This window comes from Vulpes lagopus, chromosome 16 (genome assembly GCF_018345385.1).
Source record: "Vulpes lagopus strain Blue_001 chromosome 16, ASM1834538v1, whole genome shotgun sequence".
Classification (NCBI taxonomy): domain Eukaryota; kingdom Metazoa; phylum Chordata; class Mammalia; order Carnivora; family Canidae; genus Vulpes; species Vulpes lagopus.
In genome coordinates, this window is record NC_054839.1 from 45322823 (window position 1) to 45349691 (window position 26869).

Genomic DNA, 26869 nt, shown 5'->3' on the forward strand with positions numbered 1-26869 from the left:
GACCTGAACCAAAGGCAGATGCTGAACCGAGTCACTGCCTTCAATATAACCCTACAAGAAAAAAAAACAAGTTGGCAAGTTTGAAAGTAGAAGGGACACAGATACAACTAGGTAAGAGGTGCTCTTCTCAATTATCACCAACAAGCCAAAAAGGCAAAATCAGATAATCACACATCTTGAGGAATTACAGAACTCTATGACCATGAAACAAAAGAGTTTTGGAAAGCAGAAGATAAGATTAGATCCTGGAAAGAGGAAGCTTGATCACCTATGACCATGTCCAACATTTATAAATGTTGGATGATTCTTAGTTCCTATATTTACTTAATTTAATATCCTTTTCATAAAAATGTCTCTATTTGATTTCATATTTTTCTAAGTGTTTACTCTACATATAACTAGGTTATGTTCCTTTTTTTTTAACTAGGTTATATTCTTTATTCTGCTTTCTAAAATTCTGAGGCAAACTATGAAGAAATAAAACTGGTAACATATAATTTACAGAATAAACTACACAAAAAAGGGACTGTTAGATAAATATAAGAGTTACTCTGTCCAATATTCTCATGCTTTTTGTTCCTTACTCAGAACAAATTAAGGTTATCCTGCTCTTATTTAGATATAGAAAGTTAAAACAGTCAAGTTACTGTCTCAAGGCATTCCTAACCCCATCTCTGTCCAACCTAGCTATCTTCCATAATAACAGAAAGAATCAAATCTACTCTTTCTGTCTCAAGTTGAAATTTAAAATACTATTGTTTTAATGATAGTTATGAATCACTGAGGTGATATATTGATAAAGTATATGATGGAACAAAAATGTATTTTTGAAAGTTGGCTTGATAATCTAACCACCAATTATAACAGCTAGTCTGTAAAACCAAATTCAAAAAGAAAAATCTATATACAAAAGCGTTTTGAAACACACCCCTATCAGAAGCTGATCAATTAAGTCTTCCCAAGTTGACATCAAGTCATTACATATCACATAGAAACACTTTAATTAGTGATTACTGTCAGAGCATAATATAATCCAACCTCATTTTTTTCAGAATACTGATAAAAATGTCAACTAGAATTATGTTTGATTCCAATTTAAAGATACAACAAAAAAGGTAATGTTAAGAGAAAATCTTTAAGATGAGTACATGTGATGATCAATGACCTCTGAAAGAAGTTTTAAAAAATTAGAATAAAGAAATGATAGCACACTTTTAGAGAAAATTATATGATATAATGTGAAAGTAAATGTGTTACTAACCTGCCTTAAATATGTCAAAAGTATATTCTTAAAGGACACATTTTTTTTCCCCAAGAAGCCTGACACATTACACAGAATCTATTATGATAACAACAAGTCTATCCAGGCCTACATTTACTCAGTTAAAAGATGATTTCTAAGGTGCTAAAATTAAAGAAAATTCCAAGACAGCTCATATAAAACAAAACATAGAAGCAAGAAAGATCTGGTTATTCAACTAACCTAGAAACAAAAATTTAAAAACTCCAAATATATGTATCATGACGATTTCTTTATAATCAATCTGGGACTGTAACAGACCCACATAATGACACCAATGCTATGAACATTAAAATGATTAAGATCCTAACTTTTTCCATGAGCTGTCCATGAAGCATTTAACCATTAAATATTATGGAGACTCCATCCTGAAAAGTCTCCTTAATTTTCCTCAGAAAAATGGCCAACAGTTTCTCCCATCAATGAAGACTTACTTTTAGAACTCAAGATTTATAGAACAATGACCAAATTCTGAGAGAAGACCAATTTTATGAAAGTAAAAAGTTATTTTAGGCTTTATTTCCAATTTAGGAAGAAACATAAAATCATAAAATGGGCAAAAAACAATTCAGTCTGCCTCATCCATTCACTTTCCTGTGAACCCCAGCTCACCTAAGAAAACTGCAGCAGCACTGAGTGGGTTAACAAGAGAAAGAATAACAGTGAGGGCCACCACAGGTGAGCATTCACACCTATCCTGTCACCTTCACTGTAACAGGACTGATTACATTAAGGCAGAGCCAGGACAATATAAGGAACATCTACAACCACAGTAATCTTCAGTATATACACCTATCAATTTATTGTTCAGATGTTTGTGGTTATGTGTGTTAAAATGAATCTTTTACGAGTGATGTCAACATCAGCAAAGAAAAAGTTTAGGGCCTGAAGAACTGCTCCTGACAGAATCAGCTTTTGGTCACACATTTAAAACAATGAAATATTAGCCCAAATAGTATTTTCAAGTCTGCCTGATTCAAGTATTTCCTAGCCATTCAAAATAACTAGTTGGTTTTATTTTGGCAATAAAACTTCGAAGTAAAGGATTAAATACTATTACAGATTACTGGCATACATTATTTTATTGTACTTCATAGATATTATATTTTTTTTTACAAACTGGAGGTTTGCAGCAACCCTTTGTCCAGCAAGTCTACTAGCACCATCTTTCCAATAGCATTTGCTCATTTCATGTCTCTATGTCACATTTTGGTAATTCTTACAATATTTCAAATTTATTTACCATTTTTATATTTGTTATGGTGATCTATAATCAGCGATTATGAATTTCCAAAGGCTCAGATGACAACGTTTTTTAGCAATAAAGTTTTTTTTTTTTAAAGATTTTATTTATTTATTCATGAAAGACACAGAGAGAGAGAGAGAGAGAGAGACAGAGACACAGGCAGAAGGAGAAGCAGGCTCCATGCAGGGAGCCCGACGCGGGACTTGATCCGGGGACTCCAGGATCACGCCCTGGGCTGAAGGCAGGCGCTATCCCGCTGAGCCACCCAGACTGCCCAGCAATAAAGTATTTTTAAATCAAGATATATACATTGTATTTTAGACATAATGCAATTGTACATTTAATAGTCTATAGTATGGTGTAAACATAACTTTCGTATGCATTGAAAAGCCAAAAAATTTATTTGACCCACTTTACTGTGCTATTCACTTTATTACACTATAAGCTTTACTGTGGCAGTCTGAACTGAACCTGCAATGTCTCCACGGTATGCCTGTAGAAATATAGATCATGTCTGATTGCTGTGTTCAAAACTGCTTCTGCTAAGCCTTTATATTTTTTTCAGTGTTGTTTACACTAAAGTGTATGATAAAATCCATTTTAGTAAGTATTTCAATGTCCATTTAATTTGTAATTTCTTCTATCTCACAAACTAGACAGTAAGTTTCTTTGGGGCAAGAGCTACAAGATCCCTGTATTTCTCCAAATGTTTAGAAACAGCTCTTTTATTATATCATGTCTCCCTACCACTAGCCATAGACCCGTTACAAATAAATACTACATAAAATGCATTTATAGAATGAAGAATTCCTTGTAACCCATAGAATGAAGTCTCGCTTCAGTCTCAATCCCATTTTCCACTTTGTAGACAGAGAAAAAAAATTGTTTTTCCTAAAAGCACCAAAGAAACTTCATTGGTCTTGTGCCAAGAACCCTTTCATGGCTTTGCAATGCCACTTAGCGAAAATAAAAATTCCTTAGTACACAATCCTCTTTATCTGTCCCCAGCTTCCCACTTCTATCCCTGATCCTTTCTCTCCACCTCTCTCACACTGTCTCAAAGACAGGGAACTGGTGGTGTGCTGCCTCCAAGCCTGGACACCCAGAGCTCCCCCTACTTGGACTGTCTTAATGTAACGTTGCTCCATGGACTTGTCTAAAGTGCCACCTCCTCTACGAAGCATTCTGCTCATCTCCCATCGTTTTCAGCTGGCCTTCCCTCCCAGTACTTCTAGGAAAGAAGGAAAATTTTGCTTCTCTGAAAATAGTGGACACTAAGTATGACAGAAAACAATATATGGGGCTCCTGGGGCGCTCAGTCCATTAAGTATCTGACTCGATTTCCACTCAGGTCATGATATCAGGGTCATGAGACAGAGCCCTGCACTGGGCTCTGCGCTGGGTGTGAAGCCTGCCTAAGATTCTCCCTCTTTCTCTGCCGCTCTTCTCCTGCTTATGCTCTTTCTCTTAAAAAAAAAAAAAGAAAGAAAGAAAGAAAGAAAACTAATATAAGTTGGAGGGATAATTTGTGGTGTTAGGATGATTGCAGAAATGTGATTTGAGATCAATTTAAGAGGCTGTACTGTACAAATGTTAGAAATATCTAATTTCTTGAATTTAGAATTTATGAAGGTCACAGATTATATGCCCTGTAAAAACCAAGGATCTAGAATATTATATATATATATTATACAGTGTCCATATTTTTCTCACATGCTAGCAGATTCTGTATCATATTAATAAGTGACATAAGTAAAACACATTTACTAAAACAATGCCCTGTATGGCCATATGTGCTCATGAATTTCTGTCTCCTCAGAAGCATATCTCTCTAACATTGAGTTAGTTTTTAAGTGTAGTATTTATGTCATGTATCTTAACTTTGATACCTTTTTCCAAATGGAATGCTATTATTTCGTTTTGTTGGTATAGAATATGTTCTGTAAGAACTGGAGCATTATAAGGTACATGGGTCACCATAAAATTGCTATTCTCAGTCTCAATCTCATTATGATTTGGGAGACACTGTAGGAGTCAAAAGCAAATGTACAGAGACAGAAAGATAAAAGAAAATCACATAAGTTCTGATTGGGAGAGTATAAAGGAAGTTGAAACAAAAATATCAAGAAGTCAGAGATTTGAAGAAGCAGTAGAGATTTTCTTACTGGCTTTATAGAAGCAAAGAAACATGTGAACTGCCAATGGAGGGAGTCAGGTGGCAGAACCTGAGAACTTCCAGGAGCTGAAAGCACTACCCAGGCAACAACAAGCAAGAAAATGGGGACTTTAGCCTTATCTACAAGGCAACTAAATTTTGTTAACAACCAGTGAGTATAAGAGAGGACTTCAAGCCTCAGCCAAAATCATAGCCCCAACCAAAATCATAGCCCCAAATGAAATCTTGATTTCAGGATATGAGATGTTGAGCAAATGCCCCAACTAAGTTTGCCTTGATTCCAGACCCACAGAAACTATGAAAGAATAAATTTGCAGTGTTTTAAGCCACTGGCTTTGTGGTAATTTATTAAACAGTAATGGAAGACCAATACATTATGCTTTACAACCAAGAAAATATTGCTGTTGCATGTGTCTACTTACAGATCTCGTCTACATCAAACAGGTTTCTCAAAATACACTGCCTTTTCTATATAATCTAGCAATGAACTTCCATTTTCATGAAATCTGGAAACTTCAAATTTATCAAAGAATTTTATCTCCAAGCTTTCATTTACTTAAAAATATATCTGAAAGAGAAAACTGAATTTAAAAGTGTATTTCCCTAACTTTTTAGAATTATATTTAATTTAATTTAATTTATTTTAGGGGGGGTTCAAAAAGGGACAGTGAGGGAGACAGACGATCTGAAGCAGGCTCCATACCTAGCACAGAGCCCACTGTGGGGCTTAATCTCATAACCCTGAGATGATGACCTGAGCTGAAATTAAGAGTTGGATGCTTAACCCACTGAGCCACCCAGGTGCCCCTGGAATCATATTTTAAAAACATACTATTTTAGAAAATATTTACTATATCCCATACTTAGAAAAAAGACATACATTTCACATACTTATTTATCTTTTCAGTATTTACGTTAATCACTAAAATATATCATGTTAAGGAATACATCATATTGTGAGAGCATACTGACTCATGTGAATATTTTCATATAATATGTAATATGTGGAGAAAGAAGAGAGAGAACAATTTCACAGTCAAAATTTCATATTAGATTATATAATAATAACTTCTCCAACATAACAATCTGTTTTCATAGCTAAATCTATCATCTAGTGAGGCTGGGGGAAAGAGTTTGGTGATATTATCCATCACATAGTTCAAGGGCAAAATAAACTGCCTTTAAGTATGTTCAGAATGTAACAATTAAAATTCTGTTCTGTTTCTGTCAAACAAGAAATTTGTAACTAAAATTTTTTAACACCCAGGATAAAGGTTCATATTATCAGTTGCTTTATTAAACTCTTTTTCTGAATAATTCCAAATCAAGTTTGGTCTTTTAAAAAGAAATCTACTTTAAGTTAGCCTACCTTCCACACTCAATGTCCCCATTTTAGACTCCAAGAAATCAAATAATGTGCTTGGTGCTGATGGCCTTGCATTTCCCAGTTCCTCCTCTTCTTCAGATCTTATTCTCCCCCTGCCTTTTCCTTTACCTTAAGAAGTGAAGAAATGACATAGTTATTGTACATGCAAAAACAAAAGGAGAAACCCCACTAAAATATAATCATCGGTCATCTTAAGTTTGATTTTGTATTTCTTTCTTTTCATATTTTTCTGTGTATTTTATATCTTTTAAATAAAAAAGTTTTAAAATTATTATATTAACCAACACCTTTATTTCTCTAAACGATCTATTTAGAAATTTGAATTTCTTCATGTAAATTATCTCTTAATAGAAAAAATTCATTTTTATAAAATTTTTCTTTAACCACTTATGTTTTAAAAGAACATAGGATTAAGGCTTGAATGACTAAAGAATAACATTAAGTAAAAGTCATGTGCTTGTTAATTTTAAAGTTTGTAAACTAGTTATACAAGGGGCAAAGTTCTAGAAATAATTAATAGAGCCACTTACTTTATAACAGTTTTTCTCTATTGCTTATATCAACTCTGTTAAATAAGGTATTATTAGACCTACTTTACATAAAATGAAGACAAATAGACTTGGAGTAACTTGAAAAAGTCTCCGTGGTTCCAAAATTGGGCTCCTTCCACTTACCATAAACATAAATGAAGTTATGGTGCTTCTCTCCCCCAACAAAACCCCAGCCTGAAAAGCAAACAATACTATCTGGCACATTGCTTAATGAATTCTACCTCTCAGAGGTGGTCCTGTAACAGGTTTGTGTTTATTGCTGTTAAGAAGTACATTCAGTGCTGCTTCTAAGTTGTTGCCATTATCCATTAGAGCTTGCCTGGATGCTTCTTTACTGAAGCCCATTTCTGTTATGTGTTTCAGAGCCTTCTCATCAACCTGTAAATTAAGAAATTAAGAGCAAAACTGTGCTGATGGCCATAAATAAGCAAGGTATAAGTTTTAAACTATATACTGTTTTTTAACTAAAAATTACATCTCTTGCTTATGGAAAAAATATCATACATACAACATTCACTTGCTGCTTTTTCATACCAACAGTCAAGGAAAAATATATATGATATGTGGGGTTATGCCTCAAGTACTCTCTGACTTCACAACTACCATTACAAATGCATGAAAGAAGGAAGGAAGGAAGGAAGGAAGGAAGGAAGGAAGGAAGGAAGGAAGGAAGGAAGGAAGGAAAAAAAGAAGGGAGGGAAGGAGGGAGAGAGGGAGGCAGGCGGAAAGGAAAGGAAAGGAAAGGAAAGGAAAGGAAAGGAAAGGAAAGGAAAGGAAAGGAAAGGAAAGGAAAGGAAAGGAGGAAAATGTGTCAGAATAAAGCTTCTGAAAATAATTAAGTGAAAACTATATAATGAAAATTTTCCTTGATTGATATTTCTATACTTCTATATCCTCAGTGGGATCAATTCCTGGAGCTCTCTACTCCATCATCTTTGTGATGTCACTCCCTTCATGTGTTTAATCCTTACCACAACCCCAAACTGCTGGGCTCTGATGTTCCATAGCAAGATATCCTCAGAAAAGTATTCTCAATTTACTGAAATTTAAAGGCTTTAGTTAAGGACCATATTTTTTGCAGCTCACTATATCTACTTTAACCTGAAAATTGACTTTTTTTAAAAGAATGAAATGGTCATATGTTCAAGGGAGACACAGCCTGGCCCATAGTTATAAACCCATTCTCCCTGGCCAATGACTGATTTAGAAGTGGACATGTGACTTAGCTCTAGATGATAAGACATAAATGGAATTTTCTGGACATTTCAGAAAATATTTTCTTATCTGATAAAATGGCCTATACTCTTTCCTTCCTGCCTTTGAACTTTTTGTGTGAAGATTTAACACACAGAGAATCCTGTAACCCTGAGAAGAAAGCCAAAAAAATCATAGAGATGCCCACCAGAGCTCCAACATTGTTAAACTACTGAATTTATCAGTCTTTGTAACCACCTACTTCTGAATTTCTAGTTATGTGAAATAATAATAATAAAATCATCTAAAGTCATTTAACCTCTAAAGGCAGAGAAAAATGAAGTCTTGTCATTTCACTATATCTGAGGACACTGCAGCATAGCAAAAATAATTTGACTCCCACCATTTATCTTAAAAATCAAGGTATAGGGATCCCTGGGTGGCGCAGCGGTTTGGCGCCTGCCTTTGGCCCAGGGCGCGATCCTGGAGACCCGGGATCGAATCCCACATCAGGCTCCCGGTGCATGGAGCCTGCTTCTCCCTCTGCCTGTGTCTCTGCCTCTCTCTCTTTCTCTCTGTATGACTATCATAAATAAAAAAAAAAAATAAAAATAAAAAAATCAAGGTATATTTTGCAAATGAGACCATAATATACATGTACTCATTCTAATATATTTTTCCCAAAGAGTGAAGCAAAATCACTTCTGACAAAATTTGAGAAAGATGTGGGGAAGGGGAGGGAAAGGATGTTCCTGATGCATCATCTTATAGAATATAATCACTATGAAATATTCTCTAATTTGGTGGCTTTTTATCAATCTATTCCAAAAGACATTATTTGGACATTAGAAATTTAAGAAAAATGGAAGATTTAAGTATATTATCTTTCAAATAATTTAGATTTTCCATAAATTAATTATAATCCTTATTAAAAGCCTTCTGAAAATTGTAAAATCTATCCATAATACACTGAACAAAGTCAGTGGTGGTTATGAGAAAACACAAAAATCAGCAAGGCAAGGAAGAACACATTAATTTTGTGGTTGATTCTTTACCCTTACCAGTTCTCTATAGACACCTTCGTGTTTCCCCTCAGATTTGGCTGACTTTTCTTTTTGTAAAATTTCTCTATTTCGGTTACCAGCAGCACTCATGTTGAGATTACTTCTAGCACCACCACCACCTCCTCCAAATGTCTTGGTCTTTTGATAAGGGAAAGACAAAGAGATGCAAGTAAATAACATTGAAAAATAGTTCTCAAGACTAATCTACAACTAAAACACCTAGTAAAACTGAAGCACCAAAAAGCATCTTAATTATGTTTTACATGAGAAGAATTGAATATTAACTAATTATTTTTAAACAAATATCTACTGGCCATAATCTCTTCTTTTTAATCATCAAAATAAACTTAAACAGACAACAATATAGAAGAAAATAAAATAGTACCAGTATCATGGATCAGGTGTTAAAATAATTCTAGTATACCATACTTTACTGATATGATGAGACCTGGGTTATATAACCAGCTATAAAGCAGGTCTACCTTTAGCAGGTACTAAACATGTCTAGGAATTGATTACATTATGCTCATGATCCAGTAATAAGGTTTAAAAAATATTTATTCATTCATTCATTCATTCATTCATTTATGAAACAGAGAGAGAGAGAAACTGTGAAAGCAAGTCACCAGGAGTGGGAGGGGCAGAGAGACAAGCAGAAGCTCCGCTAGCAGGAAGCTGGAATTAGGGCTCCTCCCAGGATCCTGAAATCATGACCTGAGCCAAAGTCAGGTGCTTAATCAACTGAGCCACCCAGGTTCTCCTGATTTTTTCTTCAAGATTTCATTTATTTATTCATGAGAGACACAGAGAGAGAGGCAGAGACATAGGCAGAGGGAGAAGCAGGTTCCCTGCGGGGAACCCAATGTGGAACTGGATCCCAGGGCCCTGGGATCATGCACTGAGTTGAATGCAGCCGCTCAACCACTGAGCTACTCAGGCATCCCGGGATGCTCCTGATTGTATGATCTTAAAAAGTAAACAAATCATATTAATTTTAACACTAGATTAAAATGCTCCTTACTAACTTATTATTTACCTTAATTATTTAATATGCTATCTTACCAACTACATATAAAAACTTTAAAGTCTGTGTTTCTTATTTTGCCTGATTTATTTGAATAGTTATGTTTAATCACATTTGAAAATCTGATTTGATCTTACTTTTATTAAAACTACTGTGGAAGGACTAGAATGTAAAAATGTTAGTTTGGAAAGATATAAATTCATGACTGAAAAGCAACCCACTGCTGTTACTTGTACAATATCAAATTAAACACCTGGTTATGCAATATCCTTATAGTTCTAGTAGATGTAATAAAAGAGAAAGAAGTCAAGACTTGCTTTTTTATTAGTGATAATAATAGTTTTACATGTGTTTTGAAATTATGACAGTAAGAAAACATTCTAGATATAAATTTATATAACACTGGGAAATTATTTTGAATCAGATGAAAATATAAAGAAATAGAAAAATGATATAAGCGTTAACCAGACAATACATTAAATATTGATTAGGTAGTTGATACACCACAATATTTATATTTTATTTAAATCAAAATTAAAACATCTTCAAAGACCAAAGTTGCATTATTAGATTCATTCAATTTTTGGTTTATGCAATAGATTTGGAATGTCTTGACAGTCATCACTTATAAAACCATAAAGAAAAATGGGAGTTCATATTATTGTGACATAAAGTTTATTAGACTGGGATATAGTGGAGTATAGTTAAGAACATAGGCTTTGGAACTTGACAAGACTGGGACTAAATCTTTGCTCAGCCACTTACTAGTTCCTGCCTTCAGCAAGTTACTTCCATCTCCTGTAAGACAGCTTTCTCATTCTTAAAACAGGGATGAGAAAACCTTCTTCATTGGGATGTTGTAAGAATGAAATGACATCAATAATACAAAGTGATCAATTTAGTAACTGGCACATGGTAAACACTCAGAACCCATGGCAACATTAACTGTTTCGCTGAATATATTAAAACATAATTACCTGGGAACTCTGGACACTGATGTGTTCCAAATTAAATATATTTTTGGAATTTAAATTCCATAACTCCAAAAGTACTTTTTCTTTTGGTACTAGTAAAACAGTCCCATCTTCTGGATGCTTTTCTTTCTTATTTTCTTTCCATTTTTATGGATTAAACAATAAGATAAATAAATTTTCAGAATTGCTTTTCACTGTTTTAAAAGTTGCCACTCACTAAACATAAATATCTAGAAACAACACAACTTAAACATTACCCATAAAGTAAATGGTGTCCTTTATGAGTGACACCATCTTGTCCGTACTGTATAATTTACTGGTGAAATCATCATGACCAAGAAACTCAAGTGGGTCCCTAATGCTCCATAGCAACCTCACTTTATTTCCTTACCCCATCCACCCTTCCAGTCTTCTAGACCACTGTTTTACATATTCCTCTTACTCCTCAAACCTCCAACATCTTCTCCATGTCACCGTTGACCTTGCTGACTTCCTCACTGAAAAAAGCTGAAATAATCATTACAGAACTTGCATAGATTTTCACCACATCAACCCACCCACTGATATCTGCATACTTACTTTCTCTTAACACTGTATATTTTACCATCCACAAGAATATCTAGAGGAATCTAAAGGAAATGAATTCCCCAACTCTACATTATGTCTCAGACCACATCTTACATGATCTTTCAGCAGCTTTTGACAAGTACAATACTCCTTCCTCCATGATGCAATTTCTGCATTCTTTTGTTTTGACACTAACTTCCTGGTTGCACCTTGTCTGGTTCAACCTCTTTCATCCAAACTCTAGTACAACAGGGTTCATTTGTTGCCCCCTTTTATTCTCTTCAGCACTCATTTGGTGATCTCATTTAGCTTTATGATTTTCAAAGGGCATTCATATATCTACTACTTCCAAATGTGTATCTCCTCCAAAGCTCACTTTTTAAATTACATTCTTCTGTCTCACTGCCTATGAAGCCACATGGATGCCTAACAGGCACACTTCAACATTAATATGTTCAAAACAGAATATCAAATCTTTACTCTCAAATCCATTCCACTATAGTCTTCCCCAATTCAAAATGAGCAACTCTAACCTGCCAACTTCTCAGGGCAAAACCCTTGGAATCATTCATGACACCTCTTCGCATGTACCACATTTGGTATCTCAGAAATGGTGACAGCTCTACTTTGAAAATTCCAGAATCTAACTACTTGGCACCACTTAGACAGGTGCCATCTTTATCCAAGATACCATTATTTTTCCCTCCTCGGCTTACTTTAACAATTTTCTAGCTCATCTGACTCAATTTTCTGCTCTAAAATATACTCTGAACCTAGCAGCCAGAATTAGCCTTTTAAAGTTGATGTTACTGCTGTGCTGAAAACCCTTTAAAGACTCTCATTTCTCTCTCAATAAAGGTCAGTGTTTTTAACATGGCTTACAGAGCCCTACATACACTGGCCTCCAACCTCCATTATCACTCTTGACTTTATATTCTACTTCTTGTCCCTTTGTTCTCTCTGCTTCCACTTACTACTTTCCTATTTCTTGAACATATACTCCTGCTGTTGAACCTTTGCAAAGGCTTTTTCTTCTCACATAACCATATAGCTAATTCTCTTACCTCCTTCAAGTCTTGGCTCAAATCTCATCATCCTGAGACCTAATCAAATTACAATATTTAAAACTGAAATCTGCAACTTACTTATTTAGCATGTTTATATTACTTAGTGTCCTTACTAGGATGTAAACTACACAAAATTTAAAAGAATAGTCAATTTCTGACCATCCTATTTATTTATTTTCTCCCAAAAGGTTTATTTGTCACATTTAAAGTACAAAATCAAATACACAGATCCAAATATTGAACCATGTATACTTATCTATACGTATTACTTGGACCTACACAACCCATCTGTACATTCTAATCTAGTCACCAACACTATCTTCTGAGTATAAAGCATAACCTCTAAAAAAAACAAACTTTATTATTAGTAACACTGCTAAAGGTAAACTATTTTCACTTTATCATTTGGAAAGACAGAAACAGATACTGCGCAGGAAGTGGGGAATTTCTAAGTATAAATCCAGTATGTCTACATGGGCTTCTTAAAACATATTCTATAGGAATAATCAATAGATGAATTTTGCCAAAGTCTTTGGGCATATTAAGTATAAAAGAAACATAAGTTATGAGAAAAAACTTTGTTAATTAGTTACATTCCAGAGTTTTTATTTTGATTTTTAATGCAAAGAAAGGACTTAATTTTGTCTAACAGTACAGCATTTCTAAGTCCTATTTTCTATAGAGTTGTAATGAATTTTGGGGGAGATACCTGTATCTTGACCATCCTATTTAAAAATGCACCCCATCCCCAACTGGCATTCCCAACTCTCCAACCTACTCTACATTTTTTCTTCTAATAGCACTTACCAACATCTAACCTACCACATAACTTAGTGTGCTAACAGTCTGTCTCCTTTACTAAAATATAAGATTGATAAGGGCAGAGGTCTTTCATCTTTTTGTTCACTGATTTAACCTAAGCATTTAAAACACTTCCTAGGAGGGTCCTGAGTGGCTCAGTTGGTTAAGCATCCAACTCTTGATTTTGGCTCAATTCATGATCTCAGGGTCATGAGATAGAGTCCTGTGTTGGGCTCTGCATGGGGTGTGGAGCCTGCTTAAAATTCTCTCTCTCCCTCTGCCCCTCCCTGCCCCTTCACACTCACTCTCTCTCTCAAAAATAAAAAATAAAAAAATCCACACTTCCTAGCATATAGATTTTCAAAAGATATTTGCTGAATAAAGGAAAAAAATAAACAAAAATCATGGCTTGATCATGTAGACTCTACTAAATTCATATTGTTTATATGGATAATCATAAAACATCTCTTCAGTATAATTACAGTGTTATATGATTTGGCTGTTCAGACATTTAGATTAAATATAAAACTGGGCAGCCTGCGTGGCTCAGCGGTTTAGTGCCGCCGTCAGCCCAGGGTGTGGGCCTAGACTCCCGGGATCGAGTCCCGCATCGGGCTCCCTGCATGGAGCCTGCTTCTCCTTTTGCCTGTGTCTGTGTCTCTCTCTCTCTGTATCCCTCATGAATAAATTAATAAAATCTATAAATAAATACATAAATACATAAATATCTGTGTGTGTGTGTATGTAGGTGTACTTATCTCTATAGAGAAACATATAGATACAGGGATAATCTACATAGATACAGGGATAATCTACTATAATGCATATAAGTTTAGTCCTAGATTTGCCACTGAGTAACACTAGGCAAGTTCAGTTAGTTTCGAACCAACATCAGTTCCCTCATATATAAATTGGGAAGTTTTAAGCTTCTTCAGAAAACTAGGATTCTTTACTTATCAAATATTATGTAAAATACAATGTGATCAATTATGACTTTAAAAAATGAAGCATATTACAATATAACAATATTCTAGCAAATAGCTATAACCACATCAAACAAAATTTTGGGAGGAAAGTTTGTGTGAGAAAAATGTACATCAAAGGAACCACTTTCCTATAATCATTAAGGAATTGACATATACTCAATATACTCTTTTTAAACTTCATAACTTTAATAGCTTTTTGGGAAAGAAGAAATATATTTTATGTGAACTATGCAAAATATATTAATTTCAAAAACATTAAAAATTATTTTTTAAAAATGTACCTTAGAACATAGGAAATACTAAAGAATACCAATAGTTACATTTATTGAGTGCTCTTAGTTGAAGGAAGATTTGATCTGTGTCATACAGGGTTCTAAATGTTTTAAAGATTATTGATTTAATTCTCACAGCAACCATATGAAGTGGGTACCATTATTATCCCCTTTCATAAATGAAGAAAAATAAAGCATAAAACACTAAGTAAACAACGCAAAGTTGTCAGCAGGATATGCTTCCAGGATGTCTGATTCCAGAACTTGTGCTCTTGGGCCCTACATTAGATTGATAATAGGAAGAACAATCAAAATGCAATAAGTCTCTTACTTATACTTCAAATTTAAATAGGAAAGTAGTTGCTAGCTAAGCTTCTAATGAATAAAGGAAAGTATTTCAATCTCACTGATTAAGAAAAGTCTGTCTAAGCAACTAATCAATGAACTAAAATTTCTTATCAAAGTCTAAAATCAATAAATAACTTGAAAAAACACCTATTTCAAATAAGCAGGAGAGCTTAAATAATGAAAAGAAAACCATTTGGCTGGTAATAGAACATGATGGATTACATGTATATATAAATACATATGATCCAAAGAAAAAATTATTTTTTATTTAGTAGGATGAAGAATGAAAACTAACAAAAATGTTAATCCTTGAACCATTGATTTATCCTCTGATTTTTACCTGCACTCCTCAGAAGTGGCATTTAGCCCAACTAACAAAACTAATTCTGCCATAATGCAAAGTGTCATGTTCAGTTGCCACTCTATTAAGAAGAAAAGGAAGAAGGAGAAAAGGGTAGTTTGTTAGCAAGAATTGTCAAAGAGAGGGCACCGGGGTGGCTCAGTTAAGCATCTGCCTTGGCTCACTCAGGTCATGATCCTGGAGTCCCAGAATGGAGTCTTGGATTGGGTTCCCTGCTCAGCAGGAAGTCTGCTTCTCCCTCTCCCTTAGCTCCTCCCCCCATTCATGCTCTCTCTTTCGCTCACTCTCTCTCTCACAGATAAATTACAAAAAGAAAAAAGAATTGTCAAGGAGATTAAGAAAAAGAATGTATGAGCAAAATGTGTAAGCTTAAGACTCCATAAGTTACCATGGCATTTCTACTGATGAAATATGCAAGAAGAATGTCAAAGTTACCTTCTCTAAAAAGACAATAATGATTATGAGTAACCTAAATAGAACATACTGATAAGAAATAAGAGAAATTTATAATGATTTAGTTTGTTACTTCTTTGCTCTTTGCAACTTCCGCAATAGCAGCAGTCCTTTGCTTTTCAAATTCATCATTATCATTTGTTTGTTTGGCAGGCATCGTAACTTGCAATGTCTTTCTTCGGTCAAGTTCTCTACTATCCACTTGGACGTGGGATATGCACTTCTGGTAATAATAAATAAAAATAAAACACTTCAGTATTTCCAAAAGAGATTCAAGTTTTTCATAAGAAAATAATACCTCATAAGAAATGTTTGTGTCACAACTGAGAACTCATAAAAATATTTTTTTTTCTGAAAGGTTTAAAAATAAAGTAGAAAATTAATTAAAGTAACTTTTAAATCAATATAACTGTAAATAAAATGTAAAGCTACATAAAAATGGCCATCTAATAGGACACATATTTAAAACATACAATAAACCAAGAGATTTAAGTTGCTTTTTTTTAGGATAATGACTTGAAATAATCTTAAATTTCAAACAATCTATATTATTGTACAAGAGGATCTAAGTTTAGTTTCTTTTGGGGGGGGCAGGATAAGTTTAGTTTCTTATGAAGAGTTTGATTTCCATATTATGCCACAATATGCTTGTGAGGGTTAAGGAATATGGTTATTTTAAATATAAAGAGCTCTCTCTGAATTTATAAACCAAAAACTAAACACATATCTGCTCTCTCAATCAGGCTACAAAGTTTTTGATTTTTATTTTCAGAAGACAAATTAAGAAAGTTATCACTGCTGAAAAATAAGTCCTGAATTCTGCTCTCCCTCCCAATCCTAGCAGTAAAAATCCTACAAAATGAACCTTGTCTCAACTTACTAATAAAAAAGAAAAACATGCTCTCAAACAAATATGTTACATAAATACAGATTTCTGGCAATGTAAATATATCCTGTCGATACCAGAACACATTCTGCATAATCTATCTTTAACCCATGTACAAGGCTACGATAAACATGGGAAGAATTTTTCGGAATGGACTCTTGAAAGTAATTAGATTATAAGTCTGAGCAATTCATGAAATTTTATCACCAATATGTTTAAGAAGAAAGCAAATTCTTGCAAACATATATTTATTAGATTCAAATGCAAATTATTAGACTGTTTATGCTCTGTTTCCATTCTGAAGGTTCATTATGACTTTGATAGAAGAGAGACAGTATCACCATGGATCAGACTCTAGGGCATCATGCCTCCTCTCATCTTGACTGTGTCTTGCTCCAAAGCATGGTAAAATCAACATATTTTAAAGTATTTTCAAAACAGACATGATGCAAGAATGACTTTTAATTTCGAGTTAACCCCACAAAAATATTTTTGAAAAGCATGTGTCAACTGATTCTACCCATTTATCTGCTGATCAACTAGATATCTTTTTATCACCAAAATTTTCTAAAAAAAGCTATTATGCTATAGATTTCTGTTTCCCACTTGTATCCCTAAGTCATCTTCGTTCTGAGCTAGCATTCTCAAAGAAAAATAAAGAGCAAACACAAAAAAGATTACCGACAGCTAAATGCTGGTGCCATCATGAAGCAAAGAGAAAGCTGTCACAGGGATTATTCTCAGACTCAGCAGGGATAAAGTAGGGAAAGGCTGCAGGAGACTGTCGTAAACACAGTTTGATGCTGAGTACAATCAGGAAGACCCAAGATACTCACCAGCCAAGGAATTACCTCAGTGTAACATTTTGCAGAGGGAGGATTAAAAATAGGAAGTAGAATACTTTTAGCTTTTATGAAAGAAGGATCAGAGCTGCTGTGGTTTAAAAAATAAATACCAAATAGAAATTAAATTAAGTTCTTGACTGAGATGGGTATTTGGATCAAGAGAGAAGAACAGAATCCAGGAGAGGACAGCTGGGACTGCAGGCCCTACTGGAGTGCAGTGATGCCCCTCCCTGCCTCTGTGTTCTCACCTTTATGTCTCAACCTTCTGTTGATACTTTTATTTTCTCTCTCCCTCTTTTGTTTTTACTGACAAAGTAGGAAATTAGAACATAAATTTGTCTTCTTACTTTCGAATTTTTCTCTCTCTTAAAAGAAAAAGGCCTCTCCCCATCCTATCTTAATTCATTATTAAGTTGCTTTTCAGGTGTGCCTCTTAATTGTTTCAATCTTTGTGTTAAGAGTTCTTGAGAAAAGAATCTACACCAATATTTTAATTAAAGAAAAAACTCCACAACTATTAAATTTCTGTATTTAATGTATTTCCACATAACACCCATGACCTCTAAATGAATAGTTCTGCACAAAACTAAACACTGTTTGAATACAAATGAAAAACAATTTTTTGCTGATTAAAATTCATTTGCCAACATGAAAGTCATTACCTGTCCAAAAGGCACAAAAGGAGGTGGTCCACCTTCAGTTCCAATATTACTTCTATTGTGTTTTGACAAGCTCTGTGAGAAAAGCGAGTCATGAAACAGAAATTATACAATTTACAATGTACCAGGAATCCACTTACTTTTGTAGGTTACATGGAACAGGAAAAAAAAAAAAAAGCCTTCTATAGATTATTTCAAACTACATAATACACTTCATGTAATTAGGCAAAGGTTCTTCCCCAGTTCCTGGAACAGAGCTCCTAAAAACCTTGGAATATCCTGAGAGATAGGGGTAAGAGGAGCATCTTCTGTTATTCATAATATGCTTCTTTGATAATACCTGAGTTTATGCTAATGAGGTGACTAATAATGGGCCCCCAGATAGCTCCAGGATGGGGCTAGCTGCCAGAGGCACCAATAATGTGATCAGAAGGTGGGGGAGACTGAACTAATCACCAATGTCCAATGGTTTGGTCAATCATATGCATATAATGAGCCTCCATGAAACACGTAACAATGAGGTTCTGGGAACTTCCAGGTTGGTGAACATATCCATGTGCTGCGAGGGCAGAGCACTCCCAATTCTACAGGGACAGAAGCTCCTGTGCGTGGGACCTTCTAGATCTTGTATTTCTTCATCTGGCTGTTCATTTGTATCTTTTAGAACATCCTTTATCATAAACCTGTAATAGTAAGTAAAGTGTTTTCCTGAATTCTGTGAGCCATGATAGCAAATTATTAAACTTGAGCAGGGGGTCATGGGAATCCCCAATTTGTAACCACATTGGAGAGACAATAGGTAACCTGGCAGGCCCACTATATGCACTGGCATCTGAAGTGGGAGAGCAGTCTTGTGAGACTGAGTCCTTAAGCTGCCGGGTCTGTACTAACTCTGGGTAGTGTCAGAAGTGAATTAAATTTTAAGACATCCACTTGGTGTCTATAGAGAAGGAGAGAATTGCTTGGTGTGTAAATCCCACATGTTTGGTGTCAAAATGTTGTGACTAGTAACAGTTCATAGGGATACTTATGATAAAAGTGATTTCTAATTATTTAAAGAGGTCATATTATTGTAGTTCATGATTTGGAGGTTACTTTTAATTACAGTAAAATTTCCTCAATAAAGTCTTGTTTTTCAAACCAATTTATACCTTGAAGAACTATTCAACCCCTTGCTCTTTAATAAAGTTAAGCTTTCAAACCCTACTAATTTTAGTTTCCTTTTTTCCTCTTATATTGAAGACTAGAGAGATAACAATGTATTATAAAAATGGAAAAAAGTTTCCTCCCAGCAAAATAATTTCTCACGTCATAAAATCCTTCAAAAACATAATAAGAAATCTTCTGAAGGACTTCTTTCAGTCATCTACTCCTCCTATTTGTTTCATTTTTGAGATGTTAACATGTCTATTAAGTACTAGTTGTCATTTAATACATCTTTTTACCTTAAAATTTTTTTGTGTATCCCTAATAATTATCATTAGAAAATGTTATGCTTAAAATATGCTGTTAAATAGTGGGTGGAAAGAAGTTTTAAAAAATCATGTGCACTTTTCAAACATATTCTTGGAGTTCTCGATTATGTCAAGAATACTACACATTTTAGATAACTTATATAAAGAATGCTAAGACTACAAGTGCCTGAGTGGTACAGTTGGTTTAACATCTGACTCTTGATTTTGGATTAGGTCAAGATCTCAGGGTCATGAGGCTGAGCTCTGCATCAGGCTCTGTGCTCAGCAGGGAGTCTGTTTGAGATTCTCTCTCTCTCTCCCTTCTCCTCCCCATGCTCACTCTCTCATGCTCCCTCTCTCTCTACCCCCCCACCCCCTGCTCACTCCCTCATGCTCTCTCTCTCTCTCTCAAATAAATAAATCTTAAAAAAAAAAAAAAAAGAATGTTAATACTAAAGGCAGCAATACTACTCAGTTGATTAAGCAAAGAATTATGTAAACTGTATAGGAATGTCAGATTTCTATACAAGCTACAGTTAAGATGTTAACCTATTTAAAAAAAAAAAACAGCAAATGCCTAGAGTTATCTAGGGGTCCTTTCCTCAGGTTCAGTTTAGATATAAGAAAAGGATTATTCAAAATCAATCATTTCAATTTATTCTCTAACTTCCTTAAAAAGCTCACATAAGCTACGAATAATACCATCTCTCAATACATATTATATAATTTAAAACACAGGGTTTCTACTTCTCATCCTGATGAATATATAAAAGTCAGACTTTATCTACCTCTATAAACAAATAAGAATCTGGGCAGCATATAAGAAACAACTGTTTTAAGACATAGGAGAGTAAGTGGTGCAGGCCTATAATCCCTCAAAGAGAAAAAGAATACAAAACAGATGGAGCTCTGAATTACTGCTCAGAAGCACGATGCAGGCAGGGAGCACAAGGAACCAAGTTGAGAATATCAATTTCATAGTTCAGGCAGGCTGAAGCAACTGAAAGTTGTAGGGCAGAGTTTTGTAAAAGAGGGACCCATAGAGAAGACAGACTCCAGAAACCAATAGATGAATTCCTGATGTCACTGCTGAGAACCAGAATGAGCAAAAAACAACTGCAAGGTGTAAGCTTCCATTTATAATAGCATCAAAAAGAATAAAATACTTGGGGATACTTGAGTAAAGAGATCTGTACACTGAAAGTTATAAAAAATTGCTAAAAGAAATTAAAGATGATACCAATAAATGTAAAGATATCTCATGGTCATTAATTCAAAGAATTAATACTGTTAAGATGTTAATACTCATTTTAAACATAAGAGACTCAATCACAGGAAACAAACTGAGGGTTGCTGGAGGGGAGGGCAGTGGGGGGATGGGGTAACTGGGTGCTGAGCATTAAGGAGGGCACATGATGTAATGAGCACTGGGTGTTATAGAAGACTGGTGAATCACTGACCTCTACCTCTGAAATCAATAATATATCATATGTTAATTAATTGAATTTAAATAAAATTTTTTAAAAAGATGTCAATACCATTCAATGTGGTCTAGAGATTCAACGCAATTCCTATCAAAATCCCAAGAATTTTTTTTGCAGAGATAGAAAAATTTATCCTAAAATACATATGGAATCTTAAGGGACCCTGAATAGCCGTAACTATCCTGAAAAAGCCTCACACTTCTCAATTATACAACTTACTACAAATTTCTTTAATCAAAACAGTATGGCACCAGCATAAAGACAGACATATGAAACAAGAAAATAAAGAACCCAGAAATAAACCCTTGCTTGCATATATATGGTCAAATGATTTTTGATGAGAGTGGACAAGACCACTGGAGAAAGGAGAGAAATGGTACTAGGTTAATGGATATCCACATGCAAAACAATGAAATTGGACCCTTAATTGTATCATATGCAAAAAACATTAATTTAAAGTGGATCAAATACCTAAATTTAAACCCATAAAACTCTTGGAAGAAAACACAGAAGCAATGTTTCAGGACACTAGATTTAGCAATGAATTCTTATATATGACACCCAAAAGCACAGGCAACCAAAAAACAAACAAACAAACAAAACGAAATTAAACTTCATCAAAATTAAAAACTTATGCATCAAAGGACATTATCAACAGAGTGAAAAGGCAGCCCACAGAATGTGAAAAATATTTGTAAATCATATATCTGATAAAGAATTGATATCAGAAAATATCAAGAACTCATGACAAAAAACTAAACAAACCAGTTAAAAAATGGACAAAGAACTTAAACATTTCTCCAAAGAAGATATACAAATGGCCAATGAAAGGCTACTAAATATCACTAATCATTAGGGAAATACAAATCAAAACCACAACGAGATTCCACTTCACATGTGTTAAGACGGTTATTATAAAAAATTAAATTAAATAACAAGGATTGGCAAGGATGTGGAGAAATTAGATCTCCTGTGCATTGCTGGTGGGAAATAAAATGGTGCAATCACTGTTGAAAACAATATGGCAGTTATTCAAAAAATTAAACATAGAATTAACCATGTGATCTAGCAATTCTACTTCTGGTTATATGCCCCAAAAAACCTGAAAGCAGAAAACTGAACAGGTATTTGCACAACCATGTTCATAACAGCATTGTTCACAATTAGCCAAAACGTAGAAACAACCCTAATGCCCGTCCATCAATGGATGAATGACAAAAACACTGTCTGTCTGTCTATACACACACACACACACACACACACACACACACACACATACACACAATGGAATAGTATTCAGTCTTAAAAGTCAGGCAGTTCTGACACATGCTACAATATGGATGAACGCTGAAAACATTACGCTGCATGAAATAAGGCAGACTTATATGAAGTACCTAGAGTGGCTGAATTCATAGAGACAGAAAGTAGAATGGTGACTGCCAGAGACTAAGGGTGGCTATAGGGAGATGCAAAGTTATCTCATGAGTACAGAATTTAAGTTTTGGTACACAAAAATTCCAGAGATGGATGGTTGTGATGATTGTGTTAACAATATAAGTGTACTTAATGCTACTAAATTTTCACTTAAAATGGTTACAATGTTAAATTTAATGTTACGTATATATTACCATACATACACACACAAAGAAAAAAATACAAATACAAATCTGTCATGGGAAGAGGGTGAGGGGGCACTAAAATGTTACAGAAACTACATTACTTCTCAAATTACATCTGGTTCAGAACTCTCTAGAACTTGTCTTTCTCCAACATACAAAACATTCTGAGGTTTGAGTTTTTCTTCTTTTCATCCCCTATTACCAATTCATTTAAACTGTGTGCTCAAGTGCTCACAGTTTAAATACTGCCCAATGTCCCCTTGCCCTATTTATTTTACAAAACAGTTAGGGCCCTCTTCCAAAATTAACTCTGTGGTTTATGGTTTCTGTGTGTACATCTGACTTCTATGTGTACTACCTGCCAGAGGCTTATTAAGTAATTAAACTCTCCATGGTTTCTATATCACTATGGTTACCAAATCAAAACAGCAACAACAACCATGAAACCAAGGAGAACTATAATCATATTAAGATGTTTTTAAATGCTTTTTAATGTATACTTTTATTGCCTCCTAACAAGAAATATTAACACAGCTTTCAGGAAACAAAATGCAAACGATATAATAAAACATTACAAGGACAACTATCAAACTACTAATAATCAATATGTATGTGTGTGTTTTAGGGGTGAGGAAGTTTCTAGGAATGTTTAACTGACTTTACAGTTAATGAGGTAATTTTGGCTGGGGTTAGGAAAATAATATAAGGTACTGATCTGACTTGAGATCAGATCTGACTTGCATCTTAACATATTTTTAAAAATCTCTAATAATAAAAATACAATTTATTAACTTGTGAAAAGAAAGAGCTACATGAAATGGGTGAGATTTCTCTGGGAAATTCAAAGTTCATAAACTTGGCTATTTATGTGAAACTATCAAGCCACTTCTGAATTACTTGCTTTTATGACATTTTAACTAAACAATGCCATTATGGAACATTATCTTATACTGCATAGTACTGCAGACCTAAATGTAGCTCATTAGTATCATAAGTAATGAGTACTAAGGAATAAAAATGTGCCTAAATGTCTTTATCTATTTACCTCCCAAACAGAGGCACTTTCAAACTAGGACAATAGAAAAGAATAAGGTATCATAAAATAGCAAAAGCTTCTATTGCTAGGCTCCCTTGGCTCACTGTAGATAACAGGAAAGATTTGAGAGTAGCACAAGAACATCAATTTTAGCAAAGAGTAATTAGTTTTATCTGCTTTGTAATTCACTCATTCCACCATCAATTATTATAAAGTTTTTTGGATGTAAGAATCAAGGCTTTCCTTTAGAGGTATGGAAAGTCTAAGAGCTCTCTAATCATAAAATAAGTTATTTAACAGTTCTTTAAGTCCATTTTCTGATCTATATGGACATAATACTCTTTCATAATACTGTTAGGAAGATTACATGGTATACTGATGAGAAGAGTCCAGCATAATACCTACAGATTGTTCAACAAATATTCATGCAATTAAACAAAGCCACAAACAATTCTAACCTCAAGAAGCTTATAATCTATTAAAGGAGGTAAGTAAACATAATTTTAATTCTAGGTAAAAAGAAATGTGTTTTTTGATACAAATAAAATGTTCTAAGAATTCCATAAGGTGCAACTACTTCACTTGGTGAAGAAGTAAGCATTTGACCAGGGTCAAAAAGCATGGGGGCAATTTGGCAGGTGTCAGGAGAAAGAGAATAAGATGAATGATATAAATTGGGAAAAGTTTTTTTTTTCCCAAAAAAGTATAACCGAGGAAAGCACAGAGAATCAAAGAAAGATTTGGCTAGAGCAAAATCCATGCAAAATAATTTAGAAAGTTAAAAAGGAAAATTGGAACTAGGGCTAGACTGTAAACAGCCTTGAATCCAAACTAAGGCATTTGAAATAAAAGCAGGCAGTGATGTGTTCTGCGTGATGCTGAAGGAAGGTAATCTTGAAGAAATAAATAAAATAAATCAGAAGATGAAGAAAGGAAATTTGGAGAAACCAGTGAAAAAGTCACTGCAATAATCCAAATAAGAGATGTAAAAAACTTAAACTAAAATAATCAAGTTGTGAATATTTTTAAAAATTAAAAAATAAGGGCAGCTCAGCGGTTTAGCGCTGCCTTCGGTCCAGGACACGATCCTGGAGACCCGGGATCGAGTCCCACATCAGGCTCCCTGGATGGAACCTGCTTCTCCCTCTGCCTGTGTCTCTGCCCCTCTCTCTCTCTGTGTCTCTCATGAATAAATAAAATCTTCAAAAAATAAAAAATAAAAAAATAAGCTAAAAAAGAAGAAAAGACAAACTATAGCAATAGCAATGGAACTGGAGAGCAAGGAACTGATATAAGATCTGACTCCAGTGGATGAACAGAATTCTTGTTGGAAACAAACTAGAGACATAATCACTAGATAACCTGGATAGACCAGGAGGATGAAGATATCATCAACATAAATAGGGAAAGCATAAACTAAAGTGCCTAGGAAGACAAATGCAGTTAAGAATCTCTCTGCTAGGGGCAGCCCGGGTGGCTTAGTGGTTTAGTGCTGCCTGCAGCCCAGGGCCTGATCCTGGAGTCCTGGGATCAAGTCCCACATCGGGCTCCCTGCATGGAGCCTACTTCTCCTTCTGTGTCTCTGCCTCTCTCTCTCTCTCTCTCTCCCCAATGAATAAATAAATAAAATCTTAAAAAAAAAAAAACCTCTTTGCTATTGTGAAAATCTATACATACTAATTGCTTTCAGTTGTATGTATGTGTGGTTGTACATAGGACAAATAGACATATATTCATATATGTTCACAAGCACTATTTTTTTGCAGAATTATACACAGATACATTATACACAGTTTATAACTGGTGTCTTGGGAGTTTTGAAAACTTGTCAGTAAAGAATTACTTTTTAAAATATGTAATAAAATATAGCAAATACTGAAAAATAACATCTGCTCAAAACAATATACTTAAACAAAGGTAGGTAGTTTTCTGTAAAGATCACTGTGTTCCATTTGATTCAACTCTGACACAAAAGACTGGTTTTACTGTTCATTATGGGAATATTTCCTTAAAACATAGAATGCAATAAAAGGAATATAGTTTTTTTAAAAGTTCAAGCCATTTTTCTTAGTTTACACTTACTCTCTGTAACTCCCATTTCTCAATAAGATGTTCTACTTCACCGCCAAGAACTGTGGTGTTAGAGTCATTCAAGAGCAGGAATCCATTTTTTATATCCACAATGCCTGAGAGCTTCACTTTAGTTCCAGGTGGTGTGTTCAGGCTAAAGCAAAGAAAAAGGAAAAAAAAAAAAAAAAAAAGTTAAAACACACTGAAGCTCCCTCCCCCAACTGGAATTCAGTCCTCAACCTAGTCAAGTTTTTCAAAACACACTCCTACAAAAAAATTTTTTTTTTCAGAGGAGATTGGCTATATATTGTGAATAAATCACCACGGAAGAGGTCAGAAGACCAGGTACAAGGCTATCACATTTTATCTTACTGACAAATGAGTTTCAGTTTCTCCATTAAAAAAAAAATGTGGACAATAAAAATCATATCTCACAAATTTGTACTAAGTAGAATAAGAGATAGAAAAGTACCTTCTCAACTATGCCATGCTGTGCAAATGGAATATCTGTCATGTTTTCCTCTGAGCTTTGACTATGCATGGCAAAGATACTCTATGTGCAAAATTAAATTTCAGTACAGAAAAAAGATATCTGACCAGTAATAATCCTAGAAATTTTATATCTATTTGAGCTACCATAATCCATACAGAACCATGCTCTTTTTTGTTAATTATCTGGTTAAAGATCAAAAGAGAATTATTTACTTTAAAGTTTATTAATTTTAAAAGAACCTGTCTGTTATAAGCAACTAAATATTATCAGATTTAGGGCAAATGTTAACCCATGACCCCTTTTACAAAAACCAGAGACAAAATATTTATCCTTCTACTCACTGTTTGGTAAAATAAACATGGGAAGGAATCCATTTCATTACTGAGATTTATCCTAAAGTAAAAGCACAGAGTCCTGCCCCATCTCTGCACACGCAGCAAGGGATAAAGTACTCTAAATAGGAGAAAAGATATTCTCAAACACTTAGGACAAATTAGGAAATCAGGCTGAAATGGCTTCACGTTGTTCACATTTTTAAACCTCAGGATATTC

At 34.4% G+C, this 26869-nt stretch overlaps 1 protein-coding gene across 8 annotated transcripts in view; it reads right to left on the reverse strand.

Moving 5' to 3' along the window:
• TDRD3 (tudor domain containing 3) overlaps positions 1 to 26869 on the reverse strand; it is a 162108-nt gene that overhangs the window by 55699 nt on the left and 79540 nt on the right. For all 8 annotated transcript variants that reach the window (XM_041730866.1, XM_041730862.1, XM_041730860.1 and 5 more), the window contains 6 exons: positions 25837 to 25978; positions 18165 to 18236; positions 15845 to 15994; positions 8916 to 9056; positions 6882 to 7038; positions 6092 to 6217 (listed from right to left, as the gene is read on the reverse strand). In XM_041730866.1, coding sequence (XP_041586800.1) covers positions 6092 to 6217; positions 6882 to 7038; positions 8916 to 9056; positions 15845 to 15994; positions 18165 to 18236; positions 25837 to 25978 — 788 coding nt within the window. The remainder of the gene's footprint in view (positions 1 to 6091; positions 6218 to 6881; positions 7039 to 8915; positions 9057 to 15844; positions 15995 to 18164; positions 18237 to 25836; positions 25979 to 26869) is intronic.